The 27,324-nt window shown below is 43.4% G+C and overlaps 2 protein-coding genes across 3 annotated transcripts; one reads left to right on the top strand and one right to left on the bottom strand.

Moving 5' to 3' along the window:
* Nucleotides 1–669: 669 nt before the first annotated feature.
* Nucleotides 670–1,668, bottom strand: LOC308293166 (gap junction beta-4 protein-like; the record flags this gene model as incomplete). The annotated part of the gene is made up of 2 exons (XM_080735601.1): nucleotides 670–952; nucleotides 1,133–1,668. 2 exons carry the CDS (start codon nucleotides 1,666–1,668, stop codon nucleotides 670–672), a joined length of 819 nt encoding a protein of 272 aa, XP_080591727.1.
* Nucleotides 1,669–4,175: 2,507 nt separating this feature from the next.
* On the top strand, nucleotides 4,176–20,919 carry LOC308292606 (homeobox-containing protein 1). Of its 2 annotated transcripts, none has more exons than XM_080734992.1 (10): nucleotides 4,176–4,643; nucleotides 5,210–5,684; nucleotides 6,770–6,855; nucleotides 7,529–7,639; nucleotides 9,638–9,886; nucleotides 10,720–10,876; nucleotides 14,759–14,841; nucleotides 15,256–15,351; nucleotides 15,593–15,705; nucleotides 18,120–20,919. In XM_080734992.1, the coding sequence occupies exons 1-10, from the start codon at nucleotides 4,559–4,561 to the stop codon at nucleotides 18,264–18,266; spliced, it is 1,602 nt and encodes a 533-aa protein (XP_080591118.1). In that variant the 5' UTR covers nucleotides 4,176–4,558; the 3' UTR covers nucleotides 18,267–20,919. The 2 variants fall into 2 exon arrangements, with proteins under 2 accessions (XP_080591118.1, XP_080591119.1); XM_080734993.1 differs by lacking the exon at nucleotides 4,176–4,643 and adding an exon at nucleotides 4,879–5,015.
* Nucleotides 20,920–27,324: the final 6,405 nt, after the last annotated feature.

Raw genomic sequence — 27,324 nt, 5'->3', positions numbered from 1 at the left:
GGAAATTACTGAACATGGTCTGGAAATTGTATGGATAAAAAAAAAGACTTGATGTTGGCTTTGTAAACAACATTTTCTTTTTCAGACTTAAAACTGTTTCAGGTAGTTCAGGTCAGCACAAAGATGCTACCTAAAAAAGACAGGGCTTCTGTGCGTATAGTCCTTTTCCCTTAAAGGACAACTTTGTTTTTTTACAACAAGGGTTCATATTTTAGATTGTAATTAAAGAATATAAAAGATGAGTGTTAAATTGATTTCATTTACTTCTTTCTATTGTTTTAGGGATTCTTATTTCAGTGTTTGGGGGCATGCGTACAAGTGGCTAAATATGTCATTTTACACAGAATAAGCCCATTCCCAAGATACAACGCAACCTTTCATGGTTGGATGTGACTTATGGGGGCTAGAAGTGTTACTGTAAATAGCAATAAAGAAACTGCTGGCTTATTGTGTCTAAAAAGACATATTTAGCCACTTGTACACATGCCCCCATGCGTACGCATGCCCCACATTTTAGCACGGTAAACGCAATAAAACAATAGAACGAAGCAAATGAAAACATTTTAACACTCACTTTTTCTTTTCTCTAATTATAATCTAAAATATGAACCCTTGTTGTAAAAAAACAAAGTTGTCCTTTAAGTCAAACACAACATGATGTAAAGTCTCTCAGGAGATGGGCAGTGTGTAGACCGGGGCAGAACTCGCTTTGGCTTCTTCTGCCTTGCTGCCAAACTTCATCTTCTCCAGCTCAACCTCATTATCCTTATTGGCAAGCAGAGCTGTCTTGGGCATGTGAAATGAGTTCTGCGGCACGCGGTGGTGTTTTCTCGCGCCGAAACACTCCACGCACCTCTTCCCGAACAGGTAGAAGACCTCAATCAGGGTAAGCAGGATGCACACGAAGCTTGTCGACACCATGAAGACAGTGAAGATCTTCTTCTCTGTGGGCCTGTAGAGCACATGGAGGTCAGGGATAACAGTGAGATAATGTGACACAGATGTTTTTATCAGGAAATAAACCATATCAGATTTGTTATACAGTAGGACTGAAACTTAAACTTGAGTAGTAACATGATAGTAAATCCAGGATTGAATTCATTAGGAATGTTAGGCCTTTATTCACCCTTACCTGGCAATATAGCAGTCCACAACATTTGGACAAGGATCCTCGTGGCATTTCACTAACGGTGGGATGAACTTGGCCTCGTAAATGTAGAACAACAGGAAGGTGAACAAGAACTCCACGATTATCTTAAACAGCAGACTGAGGAAGTAGGTCCACCACAGACCCCCACGCTTCTTCCCCGTGTTGGGATAGAGCGGGGCACAGTTTTCACCGTACTTCAGCCTGTGTTTCCGTTCACGCTCCTCGCGGTACGCCACATGCAGCACCACAAGGAGAGAGGGGCAGGTGACGAAGATGAGCTGGAGAGCCCAAAGTCGGGTGTAAGAGATGGGGTAGAAATGGTCGTAGCACACGTTGTGACAGCCGGGCTGCCGGGTGTTGCAGTCGAAGTCCTTCTGCTCATCGCCCCAGACCTTCTCCGCGGCCACCAGGAAAACCATGAGCCTGAATATTAACACCACGGAGAGCCAGATGCGCCCGAACGCGGTGGAGTATTTGTTCACTCCGCTCAGGAGACCCTGGAGAAACGCCCAATTCATGTTGCCGTCTCAGACTCTACGGGACGACCGAGTCCACCGCGTGTCTGAATGTCCTGAGGTGTGCTACAGTAAGAAACACTCAAGACACATGCCCCTCAATGCCTGGTGGTTTAATATGGTACTTATTAGGTACTCCTGCCTTTCTTGACACAAGCACAGGGGAGGGAGAAATAATAAGATAAGTAAACTCAAAGGGAGTGGTGTGGCAAGAGAGACTACCTGCCAACTGTACAGAGTCATAGGAGACACGTAATTCCCACAGATTACAAACACCCCCAAAATATTACGAGAACATGACAAAAAATATTTCAAAAAATATGACTAATAATAACAAAGAACGTCCATATCTCAGGGTGAGGTATACCGTGATGTGGACACAGCAAACACAGCTGCATGATTTGTGAGCTATTGTGACAGGAAAAGGACATCCAATGGAAAACAACCAAAGAAAATACATGATCTGTGTATTCCTGCACTATCTGCGCCGTGCTGATCTCGGAAATACCTTTAATAAAATACACGTTTAAAGAATAGCTGTTTTTATTTTGAGTTATCTTGTGTATTTGTGTTTGTGTGTGTTTCTTTCTTTTACAGAAACTGCAATGTTACACAGCTCTGCGTGACTAGGTGTGAATATACCTGGCTGTGATTGGGCAGACAGTGATCCATGGCAGCAGATGCATCAGCAGCTCTCTCTGCCTGCCCCAGGCTGGGTGCAGTGGGTTGGGGTTGAGGTTGGTGTTGGGGTTGAGGTTGGTGTTTGGGGTGTGGAGGATGTTGGTGAGGCTGACACGTGACCCAGCACCCGTCCCGTCTCTCTCTCAGGCCCCTGCCCTGAGAGAGAAAGAGAGAGACGATTTCACACACACAGCTGGGACATAAAACCAATTCAGGCCTGTCAACTCTGGGTGGTATCACACGTGTTCTTGTGCGTGCACACGCTCACACACACACACACACACACACACACACACACACACACACACACACTCACACACTGGAGACTGATTTTCCCCGCGAGATCAATATCGGTCTATCCACGCACACACGCACGCGCACGCACAGACACACGTGCACGCACAGTCGCGCACACACACACACACACACACACACACACACACACACACACACACACACACACACACACACACACACACACACACACACACACACACACCTTATGCATCCTGCCATTACATTATAATACATTAGCATAAGCTATAGAGGTTACTGCTGTGACATGACAAAACTTGAAAGAGATCTAGAATACTTTCAGAAGGATAGATTTCAAATTGACAATCAAAAGGGGATTCATGTTTACATTGGCCAAAGCAAACATGAAACAAAAATAAACATAAATCAAGACAAAAGTAAATTAATTTACAAAAATAAATAAATATAATAAGTATAATAATAATAATACTAGTAAGACGCCTCAGGGCGAGGTCGCACCATGTCTTGGCCGTCTGGCCAGTCACCCGATCGGGTGGCCCAGTGATGTATATCGGACCAGTTACCCATATATGGAGACTCCTGGTACCCATATATGGTGATCCATGTACTGTATATCATATGCTGCGAGACCCCAAACATGCTTACTCAGTTATTCGTTATGTGAAAATCTTATGATGTCTGTCACATCTGACATCATACAATCTCTTTATGCCCATACATTGAGATCCCTGTCTGAACCAGCCACACAGATATGGGCTCTCTTCCTCCATATATGGGCATTCCCATATCAAGTCCTGTTAGATATGGGCTTAATATTGATGACATCAGGGATCTCCATATATGGGCATAAAAGGGATTCTGTTAGTGGTTCCCATGACATCTCAACGTGGAGATCACTGTCTGAACCAGCCACACCACTGTGATGACACCTGTTTATGCCCATATATGGAGATCCCTGCTCTGCGTATCTGACATCACTGTGATGTTACCTGTGATGTCACCTGTGATGTCACAGTGATGTGTCAGGGAAACCACAAGTGTCAGGCGTTACCCATCCAGACGGATACGGTTCTGACAGTACTATGCGACCTACGGTCGCAAAAATATATCAATAAATAATAATATTACACAAATAAACGGGAATAAAGTTACTCCCATTCATAAAACCTCCCTGAATCCTCACTGTGTCAGCCAGGTCAGGTCAGTCTGTCTCTCTTCAGTTCACTCACCACCATCCATCACTGCATCACCATTAGGACCACACACTGAACAAGTGAGTGACCCTGCAGAGTTGCCTCTGGCTGCTAGTTGGGAAACAGCACACGGACGGGGGTGCTGCTCTATTCGGTGGGCCAGCCATCGACTGGGACGTTTAACATCCACGGGACCAGCACTTTTTTTTAGGCGGCGAACCAATCGCATCGCCTGCTGCACTCCCCATCCTGCCGGCCGGGCTGCAGCCTGCCTGCCGTGCCTGCAGCCGCCCCTCCATACACACACATACATACTGATACTGTACAGTGTACATACACTCACACATACACAGAGGGGGGCGCTGCTGCTACGGGACAGCGCCACCACCAGCTAGTTAAGTTAGCCAGCTAGCTAATTAGCAACCCCGGACCGTGGATCCCTCCTCTACCTCCAGCTAAAGCGTAACTACCAGCCTTATATCGATCTAACCACCCTACGAAGTTAAAGCTCAAGGACAAAGCGGGTCTGCATGGTGTCGGGGCGGATTGCAGGCAGCGATCCGGGAGAGAAGTGTAACTAAACAGCTTAGCTTAGCCACGTAGCCTAGCCCAGATAAGTGAGAGTGAGCTGCTTGTTGGGAGAGCTAAACGAGCCGCGTTAAACCGCAACGCACTGCACTGTCCCCATCTCGCCCTCAGCAGAGCAGCGGTGCCAAGCTCAGCGGAGCTCCACGCACCGAGCCATGCGACAGTGGTGTCTCACTGCGACCCCACGCACTGAACCACTCCCCACGGGGCGCCTGTCAGTGTCGCCCCCTCTACCATCAGGTAACTAACCACGGCGGGGGGGTTGGATTGGGGAATGGGAACATTGTGTTTCCTCTATAGCCAACTTTCAGCTGGGTGTTGATGTTTAGAGGAGGCTGCATGGTTGCTTTCTGCAGATAATAAGGTAATAACGTGTTAATTTCGGGTGACCACTGGGGCCTGTGTGCCTTTATTATGGATCGGTGATCATGCGTTAGTTATAGCCCTGGATAAATGGAGCAAGCAAGGATAAATGGAGCAAGTAAGTCTCTACTGTCTGTGCCAAGCGGTGGAATTTGTGCCAAAGTTTTTGAATGACCCAGAGGTACTTCAGAGGAGAATGCAGTCTATTCCCCCCCCCCCCCCCCCCCCCCCCCCTGTACCTGATAATGGGTAAGTTCAATTTTGTAAATGGCTTCTTGTACAGTGGTGGCATTGCTTTCAGTTTTTTTAATGCGAACGAACAAAAGTCTGAGTGACCTTTACATTAACAGCAAAAAGCTACACTTGATAAAGTTTGCTCAGAGAAACCTGGCAGCGTCCTGAATGATGTCCCACCACCACCTCCTGTTCCTCCATCTGTCCAGATGCCAGGATGGAGTGCTGCGAGGTGGAGCCCCGCTACACCATAGAGCAGATCGACCTCCTGCAGCGCCTGCGTCTGTCAGGCATGACCAAACCCCAGATCATCCACGCCTTGGAGTCCCTGGAGAGGCTCGACCCGGACAGCCGCCCGTCGTCCTACTGTGAACCCCACGCCGCCGCCGTCCCGGCGCCATCCAACGATGACACCTCCTCCTCGACCCCGGCCGCCCCGGGGGCGCCGGCAGCCCCGGCCCCTTCGTCTTCCTCGTCCTCCTCCTCCTCGCTCTCCCTGGCCTCGGCCACCACGCAGACCTCGGGCCTCCTGGACGGCCCCGGCGCGCTGTCCCCCAGCAACAGCTACGAGGCCTCGCCCCCGCCGCTCTACCCGCCCGGCGCGGCGGCCCAGAGGGCGTTCAGCTACGACATGCTGGGCGACGAGGAGTGGGACCTCGAGGAGAAGGTGGAGGAGTACATGAGGTAAGGCGCACGCGTGGAGTAGGGACGGGACGATAAGCGATATTATCGTTTATCGCGATAAAAAGCACTCGCGATAATCGTATCGTGGAGATTTAATTTATCGTGAAATCGTCCTCAATCAATTCACCCAGCTACATATCCGGTACCACTTAAACCCTCTATTGATAAAACGTACTTATAATATACGTACTTGATACAGTCTTTTTTTTCCACACTCTACCAAATCTCTTTGCCCAAAAATAGCCGATCTACAAGCTCACAACCCGTCGCAGTTCCGCCCCAAGATAATGGATGTTGGGGGTATTTTGATTATCGCGATAATATCGCGAAATCGCGATTTCTTTGGTCACAATAATCGTGACATGACATTGTCATATCGTCCCATCCCTACACGTGGGGTTTGTTTTGTTGAACCTCGGAGAGAAGTATACTGAGAAATGGAGGCTACATGAGGACAGGTTGAGACGGAGAACAGTGGAGAGTGGAGAGGATGGGAGACTATTATAACATCAGATAAAATGACAAGTGAATGGTCCCCAGAGAACAGAATATTTAGTAGCACTAATTCGGGTCAGGTGTGCAGGGATACCCGAAACAAGATCACCCACTGATGATGGCCATCACTGAATAATGTTAGACTGAACAACGCTTTAACAGTGGTGTCAGGCACGTGCACACATAGACAAATTAGACATCAAAGAGGGTTTGAGCCCCTGCCATTTTATTTGTCTGTAAAAAGTGTCCTATCCAGACCATCAATGCAGTTTTTTACTATGGTGAAAGAAATGCAAATTCCCTCTTTCCATGCCAAACATGAAGGCAGCATTCAAGATAATTGCCTTGTCCAAACTCTCCTGAACTTGAATGCAGCATCTCATGTTGAAAGTTGAAAGAATTGCCCATCAAGAATCAAGCATCGAAAATAGCCGACCTCCAAGCTCTGCGACGTGTTGTGAGCTTGGAGGTCGGCTATTTTCTCTGCACATTCTCTGCACGTCCCTGCGTGGTGTGATGCTGTGGCCTTAACACTGTGCTTGGTTGTTGTTGTTGTTGTCGTTTTTTCCTTTCTTTTGTTTTTGTCACAGGAGAGACAGCAACCTTGTGAAAGAAGAGATCAAAACGTTCCTAAACAACCGCAGGATCTCTCAGGCCATCGTAGGCCAAGTAACAGGTAGTCTATTTGCCACTAACTGTAGGTTTCAAATTATTATTACAAATATTGTTATTATGGATACAGGTACAATGGCAGTTGATGATTAAAAAATTTAAATAAAGTCACAAAAGTGTTGGAATAAATAGTTTGTCTCTACAACGAAGGGACCTTTTTCCACAAACACAGCCTGCTTTGACTTAGTAGCGTATACATTGTTCGTCCCCATTCAAGGCAGTAATAGTCTGTCGCCTCCGATTCTGTCTATAATCACTTCTATTGTGTTTCAGTAGAGGATAACACTGTGCAGATGTTTGTCATAATAAACATATGTTTTTGTTGCTATTGTCAGACGACTGCCCAACTCTTTAAAAAAATGATTTGATTGAGGGTAACAAAATACTTACTGGCTAGCCGAGGTTAATGGTAATTCCTGTGGGCTGTTGGCAATATCGATCAAATCACTTATTATATAGTCTGGCAACAGGCGTCAGTCAGTGCCAACATCTGTGCCGTGTTTCACGCTGTATTGAAACACAAATAAGTGATCACGGACAGAATAAACGGTGACAGAAAGTTGGCTCCTTAACATTGGGGGGGGCGGGAAAAATGTATACGCTTCCAAGTCAAATTGGAACGTACATCAGCAGCATATGTCAAAAAGGTCCATTTCCCCCCCTGTCTCACGTCTCAGGCATCAGTCAGAGTTACATATCCCAGTGGCTGCTACAGCAGGGGCTGGAGATGAGCGACTCCAAGCGCAGGGCCTTCTACCGCTGGTACCTGCTGGAGAGGAACAACCCAGGTGAGCAGCATGGCACGACTTATAGAGTTGGGTCGTATGGAGGAATGGGTTTAGGTCAGTGTTTCTCAAACTTTCAAATTTCAAGATCTCCCCTTAACTCTGACAGTGTACAAATGGAACCAAATGGACCCGTTAGGGTTCATTTGGTTCCATGTGTACACTGTCAGAGTTACAGACTTGTATGGGTCAATTTAGACTCCCCTAAAGGAACCCACAGAGTCCCTGGAATCCACTTTGGTTTAGGTGATATTAAAATACCAATTTGGGCATTTAGCAGAGAGACTTAACAGAGGTCTTTGCACACTGCTGTGTTTTTTCGGACGAATATTAGAGCGAATTTCGGAGCATGCAAAATAAAAAAGTCTACCTCACGACACGCTATGTCAATCTGAATCACGTTTGCACACTGCCTCCCGTTTCGTATTTATTTTTGGGCCAGGATCAATTTTTTTCAATTTTCGCAACTGTCGCCACTGGTGCTTTCTCCCTCCTCTCTCACTCCTTGGCATGAAAAACGTTTTTGCGGATTTAGGATTTCCAAAATGCAGCAGTGTGTGTGCAACCACCTTTAGTCAACAAATGACAATATAAGTGGTCACATAGATAGAGTGCAAGAAAAGAAAACTATTAAGTGCTTCAAAGAAACTAGAAAGCCAGGAGTGTTATAGCATCAGCAGTGTTATAACAGCATTATAGAAGGAACTGAAGGGGGTTTTCACATACAACAACTCAGAAAGTACAGATGGTATGTTTGTAGGTAATAAGGCTGCAAGAAAGCTGCGGGTGCATTTTTGCCCATTATGTTGGTATTGACACCTGCATGTCAAGCCTCTCCTCTGCCCCGTCCCCTCTATCCTTTGCCTGTCAACGTGTTTTGCATGGTAAACCCCACCCCCACCCTCCCCGCACACCACCCCTGCCATCCTGGTCTTTGAGAGCCATATAGGTTCAAGGAAGGACAAGGGACAAATCTATAAAAAAAATAAAAAAGAAGAATCAGAGGAAAGACAAAGGATAGAAGTAATCCTGACACGTGAGATGGTAATCAATAATGTTAAGTCATCTGGTTGGAGATGAAACTTTAGTGGGTGAATGTGGTTTGTCTGAACAGGGTAGAGTAACAGCTTGGATTGGCGTCGACCTCTCGGTGTCCTAGGGGGTTGCAGGGATGTGGCATTTGCACAAGTTCTGCATTAGAAACCAGTAATAACGTGCAACTAACCAGATTTCTGCTGATATGATGTTTTAGACATTCACATCTAATCAAGTCACGTCTGAGAATAGACGTTTACAGTATAGTGTCCATTAATCATGTAAGCTCAATTTATACTTCTCTGTATGTTGGCAGAAATAGCTGATTTACAAGCTCAGAACGTGTTCACAGGCAGCGCAACTAAAGTTTAAGCTTGTAGATCAGCTATTTTCACCATGCCACAACATGGTCAAAATAGGGAAGCCAGGTTTAAAGTGGTTAAACATGCTACCTCCCCCTATCACGTTACACCCCTCCATTTTCCATTCCCAAACCCATCCCGGCTTTGCTGTATCTACTGCAGTGTTCTCAGACCTGAACCTGGTGGTACTCCGGTGCTGGTTTTCATTCCTACACGGCTAACAAACAGGCTATTAACAATAATGATACTAACAATAACACATTCTCTGTGCAATGTTTCCAATCAGAGCTGGGCACATTCTTTCACCAATTACGTATCTGTACTGTTATCAGTCAAATTGACTAATGTGGCATATCTTGGACTGAGGACTGGATTGCATTTTAAGCAAACACAGGTTTGAATCTGAACTGATTGTGAATAGAATTTGCCAGGCTAGGGCAAAACATTTTTGTTTGCACCGGCTATTTCGTGTCTGGCAACGCGAGGCTAAGTTTGTGTAGGGCCAAAATGGCACCATTGAAATCAGCAGCCAGTCACATCTGTCTATAAATCAATCAATCTATATATGGCTATGGCCTGACCAGTGGTTCTGTCCTAACTGAAGGGCTGAGATGGAGTGAAAGCCAGCACGCCCTAGGTTCCATGCCCAGGGCCAGGGGAGGGGACAGAGACAGAGACGGGACGGGCGCTGGGTCAAGTGCCAGCCTCACCAACATCCTCCCCAACCCAAACACCAACCTCAACCCCAACACCAACCTCAACCCCAACCCAGCCTGGGGCAGGCAGAGAGAGCTGCTGATGCATCTGCTGCCGTGGTACACTGCGGCCGCTGCAGCCGCCCAGTCACAACCAGGTAACCACGCCTAGCCCCCTCTTGGCGATGGGGGGCCACTGGGGTCTCAGCAGCCAGCCTCGGAATACAGTGTCTATATGTAGTCACTCCTTTTGTTGGGCCATGGATGTGTCTCCAATAGTTTTAGGTGGCATCCTCTCAGCAGGAGACCTGAATTGGGGGGTTAGCCCCTCAAAAAGAAAAAGGAAGCCATTCTGTACTATTGAGACCGACAGGTGGTGCCATAGTTTTGTTCTTTTTCTGGTTTTCATGTGTCTATGAGGTTGACAGTACTTCATTAGACCCCCTGGTGTGGTTGTTATGAGCAATTATATATTCCCTTTGTATTTTGGATTTCTTCCTAGAGGCTGACACCTTGTGAAGTTGTGAGTCGAAAGTGCCGATCCAAAAACAGTGATTAAATTACTTCATATAATCATCCCCTCCCTTTTTACCATTCACCCAACACTGTGGGTGTGGCTAACTTCAGCTGGGTCGCCACCCATCCACCTGAACAACCAGGCATACTTAATGAACTGGTGGGTTTGGCCACATAAAAACATATTTTTAACTCTTTCTGTACAATCTTTTGGAAAAGAAAATACTCCTCCTAGTATAATCATAATACCTGATAATCATGTTTTAGGGGGGAAATAAATCATGGCACTGCATCTTTAAAATCACAACAGTTCAAATTTGATAATTTCTTTGTTTGTGCACAACTTCAGATCATGAATAAACTCTCTCTCTCTCTCTTTCTCTATCTACTGTATCTCTCTCTCTCTCTCTCTCTCTCTCTTTCTCTATCTACTGTATCCCTCTGTCTCTCTCTCTGTCTCTCTCCGTCTCAACAGGTGCCACTCTGTCGATGCGTTCGCTAGTAAAGGAGGAACCCGACTGGAGGTCAGGGATCATGACGGGGGAAAGGGCTGGCATCGTGGGCGGCCCGCTGCGGCTGCGCAGAGGGAGCAGGTTCACCTGGAGGAAGGAGTGCCAGTCAATCATGGAGAGGTGAGATAACCTAATTATCACTGGAACAGTGTTTCTCAAACTTTCAATTTATTTTCACTAGAACAGTGTTTCTCAAACTTTCAATGTATTTTCAAGATCTCCCCTTAACTCTGACTGTGTACAAATGGAACCAAATGAACCTGTTAGGGTTCATTTGGTTCCATCTGTACACAGTCAGAGTTACAGACTTGTATGGGTCAATTTAGATCCCCCTAAAGGAACCCACAGAGTCCCTGGAACCCACCTTGAGAACCACTGCACTAGAACAATTACAATGACGTAATATTTGATGATCAGAAACATTTACATCTGTATAATATTTCGTCAGGTTAGTTATAGAACCTGGATCTATGTGACACAAAATGCAATTCCTGCATGATTATTCTAGTTGGATCCAAGTGCAGAAATGTGTTTGTCCCTTCACAGTTCACACTTGCACCACGTTGCTTTTAGCATCTTTCATTTTTTTCGTTAATGCGGCTAAATGCTTCTATGACCATCTCCAGAGGTGGTTTGGATGATGGATTGAACTTCAACGTGACTTGGGGGCATTCGCTCCTGGTTTTTAAAGTAGGCTATCACTCTGCGCGTTCACCCAGGATGACGGGTCCTCCTTAAAGGTTGGCTGTCCCAGTTTCCAATAGCTTATTGCACCTCTAAAGATAACGGTTTTGTCCCCCGAACACTGTGATTACCCATGACACAGAGGATGTTTGGGAGAGAAGAAAAGGCTTTTTTCCCCCACAGCATCTAACCCAAGGGTCTTCAACAGGGGGTCTGGGACCCCTAGGGGGTCCTCAGTGTTACTTCAGGGGGTCCTTCTTTTTTATATTTAACCACTTGAACCCTAGCATCCATATTCTGAGAACATTAGCCAACATTAGCAGATCTACAAGCTCACAACACAACGCGTTTTGAGCTTGTAGATCGGCTATTTTCGGCAAGAGGTTTGGTGTAGAGGGGAAAAAGAGCAAGGTAAAGTTTATTAAGTATTAACGGTTCAAGTGGTTAAATATCTGAAAACACAAATTGACATGAATCTAAAACACACTGATGATTGTGCTGTCAAATGATGAAACTATATGGAATCTATGAAAAGGTGGTGGGGGGTCCCTGCTTCATCTCTCGCACAACTAAGGGGTCCTGAAAACGTTGAAGACCCCTGCAATAGCTTATTGCACCTCTAAAGATAACGTTTTTTGTCCCCCCAACACTGTGATTACCCATGACACAGAGGATGTTTGGGAGAGAAGAAAAGGCATTTTTTCCCCCTCCCACAGCATCCAACCATTCATGTGTCATTGATTTCTGTATTATGTGGTTGCTGTAAGTATAGGGTGCAGTCGGGGCACTCTCAGTAATAGGACCACACTGGCACGCACACCACACTCACCAGCGCTGCTCCCAGATTACACAATTCTACTGCAGTGCTGATCTTTATGAGCTAGTTAAGACTGAAGGACGAACGTGGAGGTTAAGATGAGGGGAGAGCTTGAGGGAGAGAGAGAGAGAGTGAGTGTGAGAGAGAGTGTGAGTGTGCATGTGCGTGTGTGTGTGTGTGCGCGCGCGTGTGTGTGTAGGGCAGAATGGGCAGGATAGGGCAAGAGGGAACGGTGGAGGGCAAAGCAGAGGAATAAGGGGTTAGGAGAAATTGATCCATGCGCATTTTGTAAAGTGAGATAATTATTCATTTTCAGCCATGGCAGAGATAAAAAACCCATGGAGTCTAGGGCAAGAGCAGGTTGGAGAGGAAATGGATGAAACCCAGGAGGGGCAGGAGTCAGTAATCCTCTCAAGGCTGTTTTTTTATTTATTTTTTATTAGATGGATACTGTAGCTGTACTGTAAAGAGCTGCCTGGTATTCATGGGCCTTTATAGGAAGACATTTCCATGCGCACTGGCAAAAGTACAGAATGTTATCCACGTAATGTGCTCATGAATATGCCCCTCTGCTGTCAGAGGAACATGCAGATTGGATTATGGATCAGGCACGTGCACACATAGACATCAAAGGGGGCCTGAGCCCCTGCCCTTTTATTTGTCTGTAAAAAGTGCCCTCTCCAGACCATGAATGCAGTTTTTACTATGGTGAAAGAAAATCTAATGCCCTCTTTTCCATGCCATACCTGAAGGCAGCATTCAAGAGAATTGCCTTGTCCAAACTCTCCTGAACTTGAATGCAGCATCTTTTGTTGAAAGAATTGCCCTAATCCAAGTTGAACGTCACATCTCCATTATTGACTTGATAATGCTTTGTTCAGTGTGGTATCAAGCACCGAAAATAGCTGACCACCAAGCACACAACGCGTCGCAGTTGTGAGCTTGGAGGTCAGCTATTTTCAATTATTTCCACCAAAAGGACCTTTTCGAGCCCCTGCCTCCCTAACATTCTCTGCACGTCCCTGTTATGGATCATGATCACGGCCCTCTCATGTCCCTGCTCTTTCATGGGATACATGCTGTGTCCTACCTCTCCACTGACAACAGTACATTTCATGGGATACATGCTGTGTCCTACCTCTCCACTGACGACAGTACATTTCATGGGATACATGCTGTGTCCTACCTCTCCACTGACAACAGTACATTTCATGGGATACATGCTGTGTCCTACCTCTCCACTGACAACAGTACAAGGACTCTACATTGATGAGGTGTAACATTTCGGAACTGATGTCCGCTGCGTTCAGTTTGAAGCTGTCTTGGAGTAAAACGGAGAGCCATTGGTCGATAGGACATTGTTAGGGCTGTCACAATTATTACATAATCGTCTAATCGTGATTATTTTTCATAATCGTCATAATCGTTTCCATGTCAAAAACAGTGGAAATAGCAGATCTACAAGTTGTGAGCTTGTAGATCGGCTATTTCCACTATCAAGGTTCTTTTTTAAGTATAAAGTTGTCAAATATGTCAAGTAATTTCTTTGTATATTTAGCTTATGTGTCATATCTACCATGTGCAACTTCAAAGCCTAAAAGCCAAACAGAAATGTAATTGTCAACGACAAAAACACAATTAAATCGTTAATCGCAATTATTTGAGAGAAAATTAATCGTCATGTAAAATGTCATAATCGTGACAGCCCTAGACATTGTTTAGCAGGGGTGCACTCACACCGGGTAGGTGGCTGGATAGTAGTGCAGGGCGATGCACATGTAGACAAAATATCACAATATTTCTGAGCAAATGCCTCAATAATTTTCGATTTTGTGACGAAATTGTGGATGCACACTGGTGACCATTGATGCCATTGAGCAAATAGAACAGCTAGAACAGTCAGGTAACTAAATTCAGAATATTATAGCACCTTTCTTTAATGCTTTTAAACCAGGGAAAGACATGCTGCTGTATACTGTGAAGTCGTTTACATTAAGTTAGGTGGCAGCTAAAAAAGGGCCAAAATGCTGTTGGTGTATATAATATACCAAGATTATATGCACGTGTACATATGCTGATGTTCTCTTCTTTTTTGCTCTTTGTTGAACTCTCTTTAAAAAATAAATTTCTTTAGGATTGTTATTATCTATACTGCTGCCTTTTCTGAAGGAAGCCTAACAAAAAAGAGGTTTTACTCTTATTTTCCTGTACACAAGATGTAACAATAAAGCACAACCTTAAACCTTGAAGATACTGCATAATATTGATTGATTGATTTTACCAAGCCCTACTGGATATCACGTCAACTACATAGAATGTCTGTTCAATTTTATCTGGAGACCACTTGTGTCTTTCCCGTTTTCCCCTTGCCTTGCTATGTACACTTCCCTGTGTAAATAAAGCATAACTGCCAAAAGATAATTCAAAACAATATAAATGAACAAAAAAACATGATGACATAGCAGTGTTCATTATGCTGGGTGTGTGTTTATGTCTTCCAGTTTCTTCATGGAGAACCAGTATCCAGATGAGGCAAAGAGAGAGGAGATTGCCAACGCCTGCAATTCAGTCATCCAGAAACCGGGTATTACCATTAAGTTCTATAAAACGTTTGGCGTTTGTTGATTTAATGTAATAAAATGAACTAAATGTCTAGCACATAAGTACGAATGCAAGGCGCCAAAAAAATATATCCTTGAAACTACTGTAACTGTGCAGAATGTGTAAGTGCAGAAAATTGCCTATTGTTTGGTTTCACAAATTGAAGGTGTACCTCTCTGCAAATTGTTACGATTTGAATGGAAAACTTTGTGCATAGCCAATTCCCTCGGGCGGCACCTTGGGAATGTCTCTTGCTTCTTAGATCTTTCATACACACTCTTAGACATGGAAGATTCCAAAATGTTTTTAGTTTAGTTTTTTTTATGAGGGCTTCATTTTTAGCTGAGGTTAGGTGATGGAATGGTCAGATAATGGCCTCATAATTGTGTGCTTCCAGGATGCAAGCTGTCTGAGTTTGAGCGTGTGACAGCGTTGAAGGTGTACAACTGGTTTGCCAACCGTCGGAAGGAGATGAAACGAAGGGCCAACATAGGTGAGTTCTAACTGCTTAAGCCCTATACGCTTCGTCATAAGATAAATCGCAAAAGTAGCAAGCTCGCAATAGGTTGTGTCACAAGATGACGGCCACCCCACAGCGGCCAAATTTTCAGCAAGGAGCCCAGCATCGCCAATTGGACTGAGCAACCTGTTGAACTGAGATATTCACATTACAGCTCATCTGTCCCCATTTGTCTCTGTGTCTCACCACCCCCTCCCCTTTGTGACGCTGCCAGAGGCTGCCATTTTGGAAAGCCACGGGATTGAGGTGCCAAGTCCAAGCTGCCACTCCAACGGGGAGGATGCAGAGACACAGGAGTTTGTCGAGAATCAGCGCTTCTCTGAGCAAGTGAGTCATAAACTGAGGACCAAAAACTCTTAGGTTGTTATAACTACCTTTAATCTTCATTTATGGGGAACTTTTGATTAGGGATGGGTATCGTCTGCGATACTTTTAATGGTATCGATTGCATGACGTCGATACTATCGGGTATCGGTTCACGTAAAAATGAACGATACCTTGTTTCGATACTCTGGAATGCACCCCTGGCCGGTCACATCTGTAACAGTTGGGCTACTGAGAGTTTACCGCTGCGGTAGAGCAGTTAAACTTAAATAAAAAGTATCGAAAGGGGTATCGTATCGATTCCCAGGTATCGAAAAAGGTATCGTATCGATTCAAACGATACCCATCCCTACTTTTGATGTTAGAGGAATTTCTAACAGTTATTAGTGGTGAAGTAACCAGGTAATCGATCAGGAGTAAATTAAGCAAATTATATTTGAGTACTTTAATAATCGCTGTTGTTATGACAGGCGGACCAGTGTGAAGAACAGCTAGGCTTTGTTCTATAAGCGGGCTAATACATTTTAAGATCTTAATCAACCACAGGATATCAGAGGTGCTTTTCTCCCCCATTCCTACAGGCATTTATTTCAATTGCATAATAATAATTCACAGTTCCATCCCATAAACAACTTTGAAGTTCACAACATTACAGTAGGGGGAAAAAAACGACTTGCTGTCCACTGTTTCAAATGATCTGAGGCATGTGTATTTATTGCGACCGTCAGGTCGCATTTACTACCAAAACCTCCACCGGCTGTCTGTCAGTCTGTCCGTCATGTCACACTTTTCCCCAACTCATAGATACGATGACATCACAGAGTCCACAGCTGATGATGTGGCGTGATGTCATACAATACACCTGGAATGTTGAATCTCCATATATGGAGATTCAACTCATAGATACGATGACATCACAGAGTCCACAGCTGATGATGTGGCGTGATGTCATACAATACACCTGGAATGTTGAATCTCCATATATGGAGATAACCTACGCATCACACAAAGTCTGACCTCACCAGCCCATACTTGGGCATTATATGGAGATAACCTACGCATCACACAAAGTCTGACCTCACCAGCCCATACTTGGGCATGGACGACTTATATCTCCATATACGGAGATGGCCATATATGGAGATACGATGACATCACATAGTCCACAGCTCTTTACTACCAAAACCTCCACCGGCTGTCTGTCAGTCTGTCCGTCATGTCACACTTTTCCCCAACTCATAGATACGATGACATCACAGAGTCCACAGCTGATGATGTGGCGTGATGTCATACAATACACCTGGAATGTTGAATCTCCATATATGGAGATTCAACTCATAGATACGATGACATCACAGAGTCCACAGCTGATGATGTGGCGTGATGTCATACAATACACCTGGAATGTTGAATCTCCATATATGGAGATAACCTACGCATCACACAAAGTCTGACCTCACCAGCCCATACTTGGGCATTATATGGAGATAACCTACGCATCACACAAAGTCTGACCTCACCAGCCCATACTTGGGCATGGACGACTTATATCTCCATATACGGAGATGGCCATATATGGAGATACGATGACATCACATAGTCCACAGCTCTTTACTACCAAAACCTCCACCGGCTGTCTGTCAGTCTGTCCGTCATGTCACACTTTTCCCCAACTCATAGATACGATGACATCACAGAGTCCACAGCTGATGATGTGGCGTGATGTCATACAATACACCTGGAATGTTGAATCTCCATATATGGAGATTGGAGATAAGCGACCAACGGTCGCTTATCTCCCGATTAGGGAGTCTTACTGGTATTACATGGAGTGCACGCTGCAAACTAACAATTGATCTGACTTAGACAAATCTTATATCATGGGTTCATGATCGTTGGGGTTATACATAGCCTACTGAACACACAGACACACACACACAAACACATATTAGTCGATTAAAAATAATTGTGACCGTCAGGTCGCAGTTACCATCAAAACCTCCACCGGCCTTCAGTCCGTCAGTCTGTCCGCCACGTCACACTTTTGCCCTACTCATATCTCCGCCACCGTTGCCCCATCCATGCCAAACTTTGCACACACACTCCTTGGCTGCCAAGCCACAACCTCAACCCCTCATTTCTCACATGGCCCTCTTCTAGCTCCACCTTGAGGCCGATTCTTGCAAAACACATTTTTTTACACTGCTCCTACAAAGTTTGCCCTAAAATCATGCATCAAGTCATCATCAAGTGGTACACAGTATGTCTAGAATCATGTCATCAACATGGTTCTGTCCCATTTAGCGCCACCATCAGGCCCATTTTTTCAAACACATTTTTGGACCTGGTGGTCGCTTATCTCCTGATTAGGGAGTCCTACTGGTGGTTAGTTACAGTTATATGTGCTTTTCTCACAGGAAGACACATCTTCCCAGAAGAACATGGATCCACAAGACCCGTCCTTACTGGCTGCTGCGGAGCTCGCGCCTCTTCCAAGTCCAAGCCCTCAGGTGCTGGAGCAGAAAGCTGAGGAATCAAAAAGGGAGACTGTGGACGAGGAGTGACCAAAGCCCAGAGGAGCTTGGATAATCACGTATTTGAATCCTAAGTAGAAAAAGAAAATAAGGGGGGGAAAAAGTCTGAGTATCTCCTACTTCCCTGGTGGCCTTTGGGGACTGTGGTACTCAGCAACCAAAGGGAAGAAGGGTGCTAAATGCTCGCTGCGGTGCCCCAAGTGGTAAGGAGGCCACTGTATGTATCAACAGTAATCCTGCTTATAGTAAAGGCAATATCTATCTCTCTATATATAGTGCATTCCAAGACAGTCTTAAGAAGCCTAAATTCCTTAGAGGGAGAGGAGTGTAAAAGGAATAACTCTCCCTCTTTAAGCTATAGCCTTTCCTCCTTTTCTTTGCAACATGCCTCCTTTTTAAACATGTTTGACGAACGTTTGTTTGGTGGACTGTGGTGAACTTAAATTGTGTAGAACCTGCAGGTCAGGTGTGTTTTGGTTGACAGGAGAGTGTGACTTGCTCTTTGGTGTGAGGATGATGATGATGATGATGATGATGATGATGACATGAAGCGTGATATTGGTTCGAGCTTGTTGTGATGAGGAATGCCTTCAGCCTGCCTGAGTGTCTTTGACCCCCACCTAGTGGCGAGACTATGACCTCAATCAAGTCGATTGATTAAATCAATCGGTCAATCAAACCTAGTAGTCTTGATATCAAAACGAGTACAGCCCTGAGGGAGAAAAGGAATCTCAGGTAATCCAAAGACAGTGGATCAAAACAGTAAAGGATTGTTTTTGTTTTTTATATTATTAATATTATTATTCCTTGTGACATAAGCTTTGTTTTCTTCAGATGAATGTCTTTGACTATGTTAAGCCAAAATAGGCCATATTACTTGTACCTTTTTGTACTAGCCAAGCTAGCTATCTATCATCCATATAATCAATGGATCAATTGAACAGTATTTCTTGTGTTCTTTTTGTTTTTGTAATCTACTGTACGTCTATCCGTTTGAACCCTCCACCCAGACAGTGAAACTAGACTAGTTATGTACAGTAAAGTATACTGTTAGATTTTAAATTTCCTTTTTTTTATGTTTTAAAACAACGCTAAAAACAAATGTTATTATTATCAGTAATCATAACGTACTGACCTACTCGCTAGAAGCACCTTTTCTCGCGTTTGGAATAAGCTAAGCTCATATAAGTTTATATAATTGCAAAGCAGCACTTCAAAAGTGGACTCCACTCTAATTAAAAGAAGGGAACAATCGAGACACACGAGTCATGCGGTTGGGCCTAGATATGCATCGCTGAAAATATCTATTTCAATGGGTGCTTCTTCGGTCTTCAACTTACACTGGCACCATTTAGAACAGTGTTTCTCAAAGTGGTTTCCAATGACTGAGTTCCTTTAGGAAGGTTTAAATTGACTCTTACAAGTCTGTAACTCTGATAGAATACAAATGGACCCTGACGGTTCCATTTGGTTCCATTTGTATACTGTCAGAGTTAAGGGAAGACCTTGGAATTTAAAAGTTTGAGAAACACTGATTTAGAAACTAAACTGTCAAATATCAATACAAGACTAACAAACAAACGAGACTTTCCTCTGTATTGCGTAATATCTCGTACTTGATGACCCACAAAGAATTAAGGGGTCAACATTCTCCAAATGGTCATTAAATGAACCAAGCTGCTTCTCCTCAGATCGCCCACAGCGGGGCGCTAACCTGTTTTACCTCCTAATGCCAAAGCTATGTCAAGGTAGAGGCGAGCACCGATGTAAACTGTGCTCACATAGGAAACAGCAGATCATTACGACATCCCACAAGTCATGTCAAGTGATATTGACACGGTCATGACACCATATAGACGTAGACGTTCATTTTTGCTCAGTACAACACTAGCCAACCCTAGCTTACCTCAAGAATACTAATGTGTCATGAACGTGTCGAGCCCGGTTTATATACTTGGTGACGCGACACCCGCGCGTGACTATGAGCTAGTTGTCAAAGAACGACAGTAGCTGTTCGCACCATGACTGTTTTCTCATACAGACAGTGTTATGTAGCATCCATGACGGTGGGGTGGTTTGCCCTGTGCTGTAGTGTCCTGATTTCAGTAGGGATGGGACCATATGACAATTTCATGTCACGATTATTGTGGCGAAAGAAATTTGCGATTTACGATATTATCGCGATAATCAAAATATCCTCAATATCCATTATCCTGGGGTGGAACATTTGCCAAAGAATTGCAGTTCTACAAGCTTGTAGATCTGCTATTTTTGGGCAAAGGGATTTGGTAGAGAATGAAGAAAAGAAAAGACTGTATCAAGTACGTTATTTCCAGGTCTTGTTTTACCAATTATCGAGGGTTTAAATGGTACCGAATATGCAGCTCTGCAAATGAAAGGCGAATTGATCCCAGTGTATGACGGAGGATAATTTCACGATAAATTAAATCTCGACGATACGATTATTGTGTTTTTTTTATCACGATAAACGATAATAGCAGTTATCGTCCCATCCCTAGATTTCAGACAGTTCTGTTTGCTTTGGACTGGAGGAGCCCTGCCGCTCCTCCGCCCCAAAGCAGCACGCTGTTTCTGATTAGTAAGCTTCTCTACTCTATCTGCTTTTATCTGACAACAACAAAACAATAACAGTAATAAATCATATATTGAATGGTTGTGACACGTCTGGATTTATTGGGAGTTATCTCTTAGATGAATGTCGCTAAGATATGAGAGACTTTGTTATTAGAGAGACTGGTCTGGAAGATAGATTATTTCAGCACATATTTTCTGAAACTTTTCTACTATCTTGTAAGGTCTAATCTGTATTTACCATAGAATGTAGAAAAATATGGACGATGTGAAGCCATTGGTTTCTATGCAGCGCAAATGGCCCTTTCTACCCCTTGGAATGGGTGTCGCCATCATAAAATGGTAAAGGCATCAGAGATGCTATTGGCTGCCAACGGTCACGTGCAACTGCAGGGACACATGGGAGAATATGGTCGGAGCCTCCCGAAATACAGCACACGAAGAACACAGCCGGCTGGTATCAGTTTAGTTGGCCACGCCCCCCCGCAACTTTATCATTTATTTAAATAAATTGGACCACATTTTGACAAAACGAATATGATGGTGATTGAAAGGCATTTGTTAACTAGCGATAGGAACCATACAGTATTCATGAAAATGTTAATTAAGGTTAGAAAACGAAAGGGGAAAATGAATGGGATCCAATGGAGAACAATTCTTTTTGCGATCGGCCGGGGGGGAAAACAGCGCAACTAGCGGCCAATCATAGGACGTTTTACTTCCGTATTGGAGTCATGTTAAATCGGCAGAACTATGCCCCTGGTATTTACTGGTTTGAAAAATTGAAATACCAATCTACACTATGTACTGTATAATCAGTTGTATTGTCACAATCCATGCTAAACAGAAATGTTAAATATAACTTAAAGTGGGTCTTAAGCTCATAATTGTTGGGGAGCATGCATCTTTTCGTGCTACAGTATATAGCACCTATCTGTAACATCATTCTACAGTATATACAGTGTAGTAGCTTTAGAGAGGCCAAAACTATAGCCGAATAACCAGTAGAGACATAAAGGCTTAGGACTTAACAACTAGAACAACAAAGGAACCAGCCGCACTCAAACAAAGTTTAAAATGTCTTATGCTGCAACAATCACAAATGGAGGCGTTTTGAGTTGACCTTTTCAGCGCTCACTCTGAAAGGCCAGAAGGTCGAAACACATCCATTTTCCTCTTGCGGCAATGCGGAATATTAATGGGTTCTTTGTACGCTAGCAGTGTTTTTTAGGTTTTAAAAAGGTCTTAAAAGTCCTTAAATTGTCTGTTCACTGTTAGGGACTCCATCAAATCATGTGGGGACTCCCCTGGGGGTCCAGACCCACAGGTTGAGGACCACTGATATATACAACATCTCAACCACCCCAAAGAACTACTGAAGAACCACAGTTTTATTGCGTGATGTAGATAGAAGTCTAAAAAATTTACAAACATATCGGTCATTTCAATTGGCATTTTACCAATTTAATATCCAGATCTGTCGAACAACTCATATAGCTCTATTATTCTACACTTAACATTTAAACAGTGTTTCCACCACAAGAAAAGTTAACACTGCTATTTACTCAACATGTTTCTTCATTTCCAGGTTCTATCAGTGCACTGCAGTACTGTTGGAGCCGTCTGTCTAGAGTACCATGAGAGGGTAATATTGTTACTCATTGTGAAACTAATTAGTACCCGACTAGTCCTAGACTACCGATTACATTTGACAGACATATTTTCTCCTAAATAACATGCCCAAATAAGGCATGCCAGGTTTAAAGTGGTTAAAATTGGTGACTCATGGACTGCATAATACCAATGTCATAGAAAAGTCAAATAATAGCTGATTATGATATATTGGCCCTGGCCCTAAAATAATGTAAGCATGATACTGTCCTGACAGAGATTTGATCCCTGGAGCTGACTGCAGTGCAGGCTCACTTTATCGCAGGCATTAACCACTACAGTAGCGTCGTTATTTTTGGTTTGTCATTATAGCCAATTTCTTTTTCACCCCCTTTTTTCTCCCCAGTTCAGTCGTTATGCCAATTAATTCCCCCCCACACACATGTCTGTGTTGTCACTGCTGTTGTATGCTACTGACTCACCTGCCGGTGAGGAGCCCCCACCAGGAGGACGTAGAGGCTTTGTCCTCCTGCCTAACACTCCCCAGCCCTCCCTTTGTTTGAATCCAGCGTGGAGCATCCGGCTTTGTCAGGCGTCTATGGCAGGGGTTCCCAAACTTTTTTGTCTCAGCTGGGCACCCCATAAATATATTTTTAATCCGAGGCACCCCTACATTATAATTTTCACTCCCAGCACCTTATATTTTTAGCATCGTCGTTGTCGGGTGGAAACCTTGTATGTCCAAAACCGTTTTGTATTTATCATCTGTAAAATGTACTAAACTAGTGAAAATACCAGATCTACAAGCACACATCGCGAGGCGTTCTGTGCTTGTAGATCTGCTGTTTTCACTAGTTTTGTGCGACAGTCTTGTATGATGAAGCAGGGTTTTGCTTTACCAAAAGACGTACACATTTGAAACTTGGAGATACAAGGTTTCTGCCCGACAGGGACGATATTTTAGTGATTATTTTGCGAGGAAAATGTTGAGATAATAGCCATTTTGGTTAGAACTGACTGAAAATAACTTCAAGTTTAAAATGATAATAAATATTTTTTCAAGTGAACAAATAAATTCCAAATATTATCATATTATCTCGCGGCACCCCTGGACTGCTGTCACGGCACCCCAGGGTGCCCCGTCACCCACTTTGAAAACCCCTGGTCTATGGGACACTATGACAAAGCCGGATGCACCACGCTGGATTCAAACCCACAATGGCTTGTCATTACAGGTCATATAGCAGCGTGTCATATCGCAACATGTTGTGAACTTGTAGATTGGCTATTTCAACTATTCATTGTACAATGACATATAATAGGGGTTTAGCTGTCCACAACACGCACTAACTATCTATAACTCAAGTGGATTCAGAGTCCACACCACAACTGTAATGACCAGTGGTGAACAATCTATAGTTATTGTGGTTGGTGTGGGTGTATGTGACCTAATGTTGAAGGAGACAGCCAGGCACCAAAATCCACCATTATGCAGCAACCAAGAATGTCAATTAGACACATTATTAATCATCGATCTGCTGATTTGCTACGGTCATAAGAGATGTGAGTCACTGTCTGTCTGACTTTCAGAGATCAGAGACTGTGATAAGCCTTTTTCTGAACGGGGTGAGCTGGCATAGTCACTATACACATACATACACATGATAAGCCATCAGGTAGAGCTTTTTCTTAGCGGGAATAGGGCCATAGTGTATTGACAAAGATATGCTTTTACACATTTGAAGACAATCTACAGTAGCATTCATTAATGACCATTTTGACATTTTACACTCATCTTTGTGATGTCTATCTGTGTAATGTGGCTTTTAGTTAGAACTGGTCTGACAAGGACTTTCATTTGTAGCATGGGTCTGTTTTTGTATGGGTCTGTTATTGAAGAAATAAAGACCACAGTCTTGTTCTCATATATAGTTTTACTTAGGCTATTTTGCCAATTAACTACCGGTAAACAAACATATAATGCTTTTTCTTTACAACTTGATCAATACAAATTGTAAATAATGTATTCAAATTTGTCAGATAAATACACATATTTGCCTCTTTTACTCTCAATTCCCATCTAAACCACATGGGGGAGACATTGTCTAACGTAAATTCACAGTGGGGGGAAAAAAACTTCTGTGTACTGATTCCTTGACAATGTGAAGCTATACCACTATTTTAGTGACATCTGAAGTACATTTTAGAAGTACTGTATAATCAGCATAATTCGTGGCCATTTCAGGTCATTCACTTAAATTGCAGTGCAGTACATCATAATGGAAGCATCATATTCAGATCATCAATCACAAACATGATAGTGAATCATTCTTAGCTTTTGATTAAACCTGGTTGAAGTATTATTTGGGGTGGGTTTCCTACATTGAGATCTAGGAAGCAGCGACAATCGACTTCCATATAGTAAAACATACTGTCTGTGATTGACAACGTACTACTGTAACATCTGGCACTTACAAACATCTGGCTCTTCTAGTACACTAAATCCTATAGTAGCATACCCATCTAGTTGGACCCAGGAGTGAACATCATTGAGCTATGTTTACACAGCTTAGGTCAAGGGTGTCCAAACTTTTTGGCCATATTTGAAAATATGAAAATCCCTTGGGCCGGCTGCACTGTACCTTTGGACCATTAAGTCACATACAAATGCATCACATTACAACACTTGTATTTAACTGCAGTGCAATATTAAAAGTATTTCGTTGGCAGAGTGTAGCCGTAAGCCATTGTGCTGTGGACAAAACAGAAATGTGACAAAAATGTGGTTTTATGAGAAAGAAATATTTTGTCAACCATCCAATTTTACAGATATTACAGTAAATGCATTGGTGAATGTAATTTCTGGCATTTGTGAGTATTTTGTCCACAAAACAAAAACTACTCAAAGTAATGTAAAGCATAGCTTTGCTACTTTGCCATAGATATGCATCATTTCATCAGGAGAATGCACAAGCAGCAGAGCAGAAGTCAAGATAATTATACAGTACAGGTGAGAGTTCTTTTAATGGAGTGTGGAGGTTGCTTTATGCTCGAGTTTAAAGGGGACTATTTTGGTTCAGTGCCATTAGCTTCATCGTACATCAGTGTATATATTTTGTAGGTCAGTGCTGATACATTGGTGGAGGAATTAGTGTTTTAGGGTAGGGTTTCTCTGCTGTAATGATAACATCCACACTACAGTAAGTGTACTGTACATGAACCGTAGCATCCCTATTCTATGTCATAATAGGCGAACGTTCAGAGAAAATATTCCATCTATAGGCTCACAATGCTTCTCTTCAAAACGTGACGCGACCTTGTAGTTGAGCAATTTTTGCGAGAAGAGATGCATCATTGTGTTGCTTTTGTGTCGTGTTCTTTCAGGCATACGGGAGATTGTGTGACATTGAGGTGGGAGGGAAGGGGAAGGCCTATAGAGTTTTAGGGGAACCAAATGTTTTTCTTTCAACTTGACTCTTAACTCAAAAGTGTACTTTAACTCAAGTTTATTTGTACTTTTACAAGTTTGTAAAAGAGTGAGTGAAATATTTCATCGTACAAGCTGCCAATGATTTGTAGTTACGAATAGTCATAGAGCAAGAAAGAAGGGAAAAGAATCCAAGTACGCCTCTTGTCTCAAACTACTGGATGAAATGAAGGACAACCTTCTGCTGGACATGTATCTGGCTCCTCATGTCAGAACACTGTACACACAGATCAGGTATCAAATAATATACAATATCAAATAAGAAGTGTAATCAAAAAAGGAAATAAAAATGAGCCAGAATATCACAGTCTCTTGTACAAGTAAGAGACATCCCTTAGCAGCAGATATATATAGCAGCAGATGTAGAACTGCAGTCCCTTGCGCAAGTGAGAGACAACATACTGCAGAGTATAGCAGCAGATATTAAACATGTAAATGTATACAGAGCGACTGTGCAGTGGAGTGTATTCAGAGTCATAATGTACATGAAGGGATAATGTAGATCAGCACCAAGTCAGTAAAAACCATGACAATTTACAAAACGAAATGACCAGGAGGCAGCCTTGCAGAAATATCTTTAATTGGATCCAGGCCAGCTCAACAGAAATTGTACAAGAAGAAAAGTGGTTAAAAAAAATCCAAACAACTTAAATGGCGCGGCAGCGTGACAACCTCTCCCCATGGCTATACACTCATAATGAGCTGTTTCGTTTATATACTCTGCAGACTCCACACTTTGATTTCTAATCAACCAACCACAGTGTGATAAATCCACCCAAGATGCACCCCATGTTCTAATCAATAAAATAACAGGATTAATTCCTCAATCAGATCTTCAGAGATTCCTTCTTTCCCAGGTGTTTCGCCCAGGTAGGCATGGTTATTAGGCTAGGTTTAGGCATAGTTTCTGTGAGGGCTAAGGGTAGGTTTAGGCCTAGTTTTTGTGAGGTTAAGGTCAGGGTTAGGGATACTTTTAGGCATATAACCACACGTGGGCGTGGTTATATGCCTGGCGAAACACCTGGAAAAGAGGGAGTCCCCAGATTTTCAGGCACGAATCACCCAACTACACAGCAAGGTTTCAACAGGCCGCTGCCCCAGAACAGCATCTTCCTGTGCAGATAGACCAAAAGATATGAAGGAGATTCCAGTCACTACGGAATGTGCACCTTCTGTGTGACTGGGATTCTACAAGTGACACACACAGTATACATTTCAATATGAATGTGTGTACTGCTGAAATTAAACATACTAGTCCTGTCCCCGGGGGTATGCACAGTATATGAGGGATTGAATGTAGGAGTCTCAGAACAGAACCCAGACCGGTGCTTGTTGGGCAGAATAGTCACCACATTGACGTCCAGTTGTTCAATACCTGGCTGTGATGTAGGCATTGTT

Source organism: Nannobrachium achirus (genome assembly GCF_963921795.1).
Source record: "Nannobrachium achirus genome assembly, chromosome: 10".
NCBI lineage: Eukaryota > Metazoa > Chordata > Actinopteri > Myctophiformes > Myctophidae > Nannobrachium > Nannobrachium achirus.
The sequence above is the reverse complement of the archived record's forward strand: the minus strand, read 5'-3'. Positions and strand labels throughout refer to the sequence as shown.

What these genes read in the sequence shown, in the direction of transcription:
- LOC308292606 (XM_080734992.1), top strand. Translation starts at nt 4,559, where the DNA reads ATGCGACAGTGGTGTCTCACTGCGACCCCACGCACTGAACCACTCCCC. An exon ending in GTCGCCCCCTCTACCATCAG is followed by an intron (nt 4,644 to 5,209) that starts GTAACTAACCAC and finishes CCATCTGTCCAG; the next exon opens with ATGCCAGGATGGAGTGCTGC. An exon ending in TTCAGTCATCCAGAAACCGG is followed by an intron (nt 14,842 to 15,255) that starts GTATTACCATTA and finishes GTGTGCTTCCAG; the next exon opens with GATGCAAGCTGTCTGAGTTT.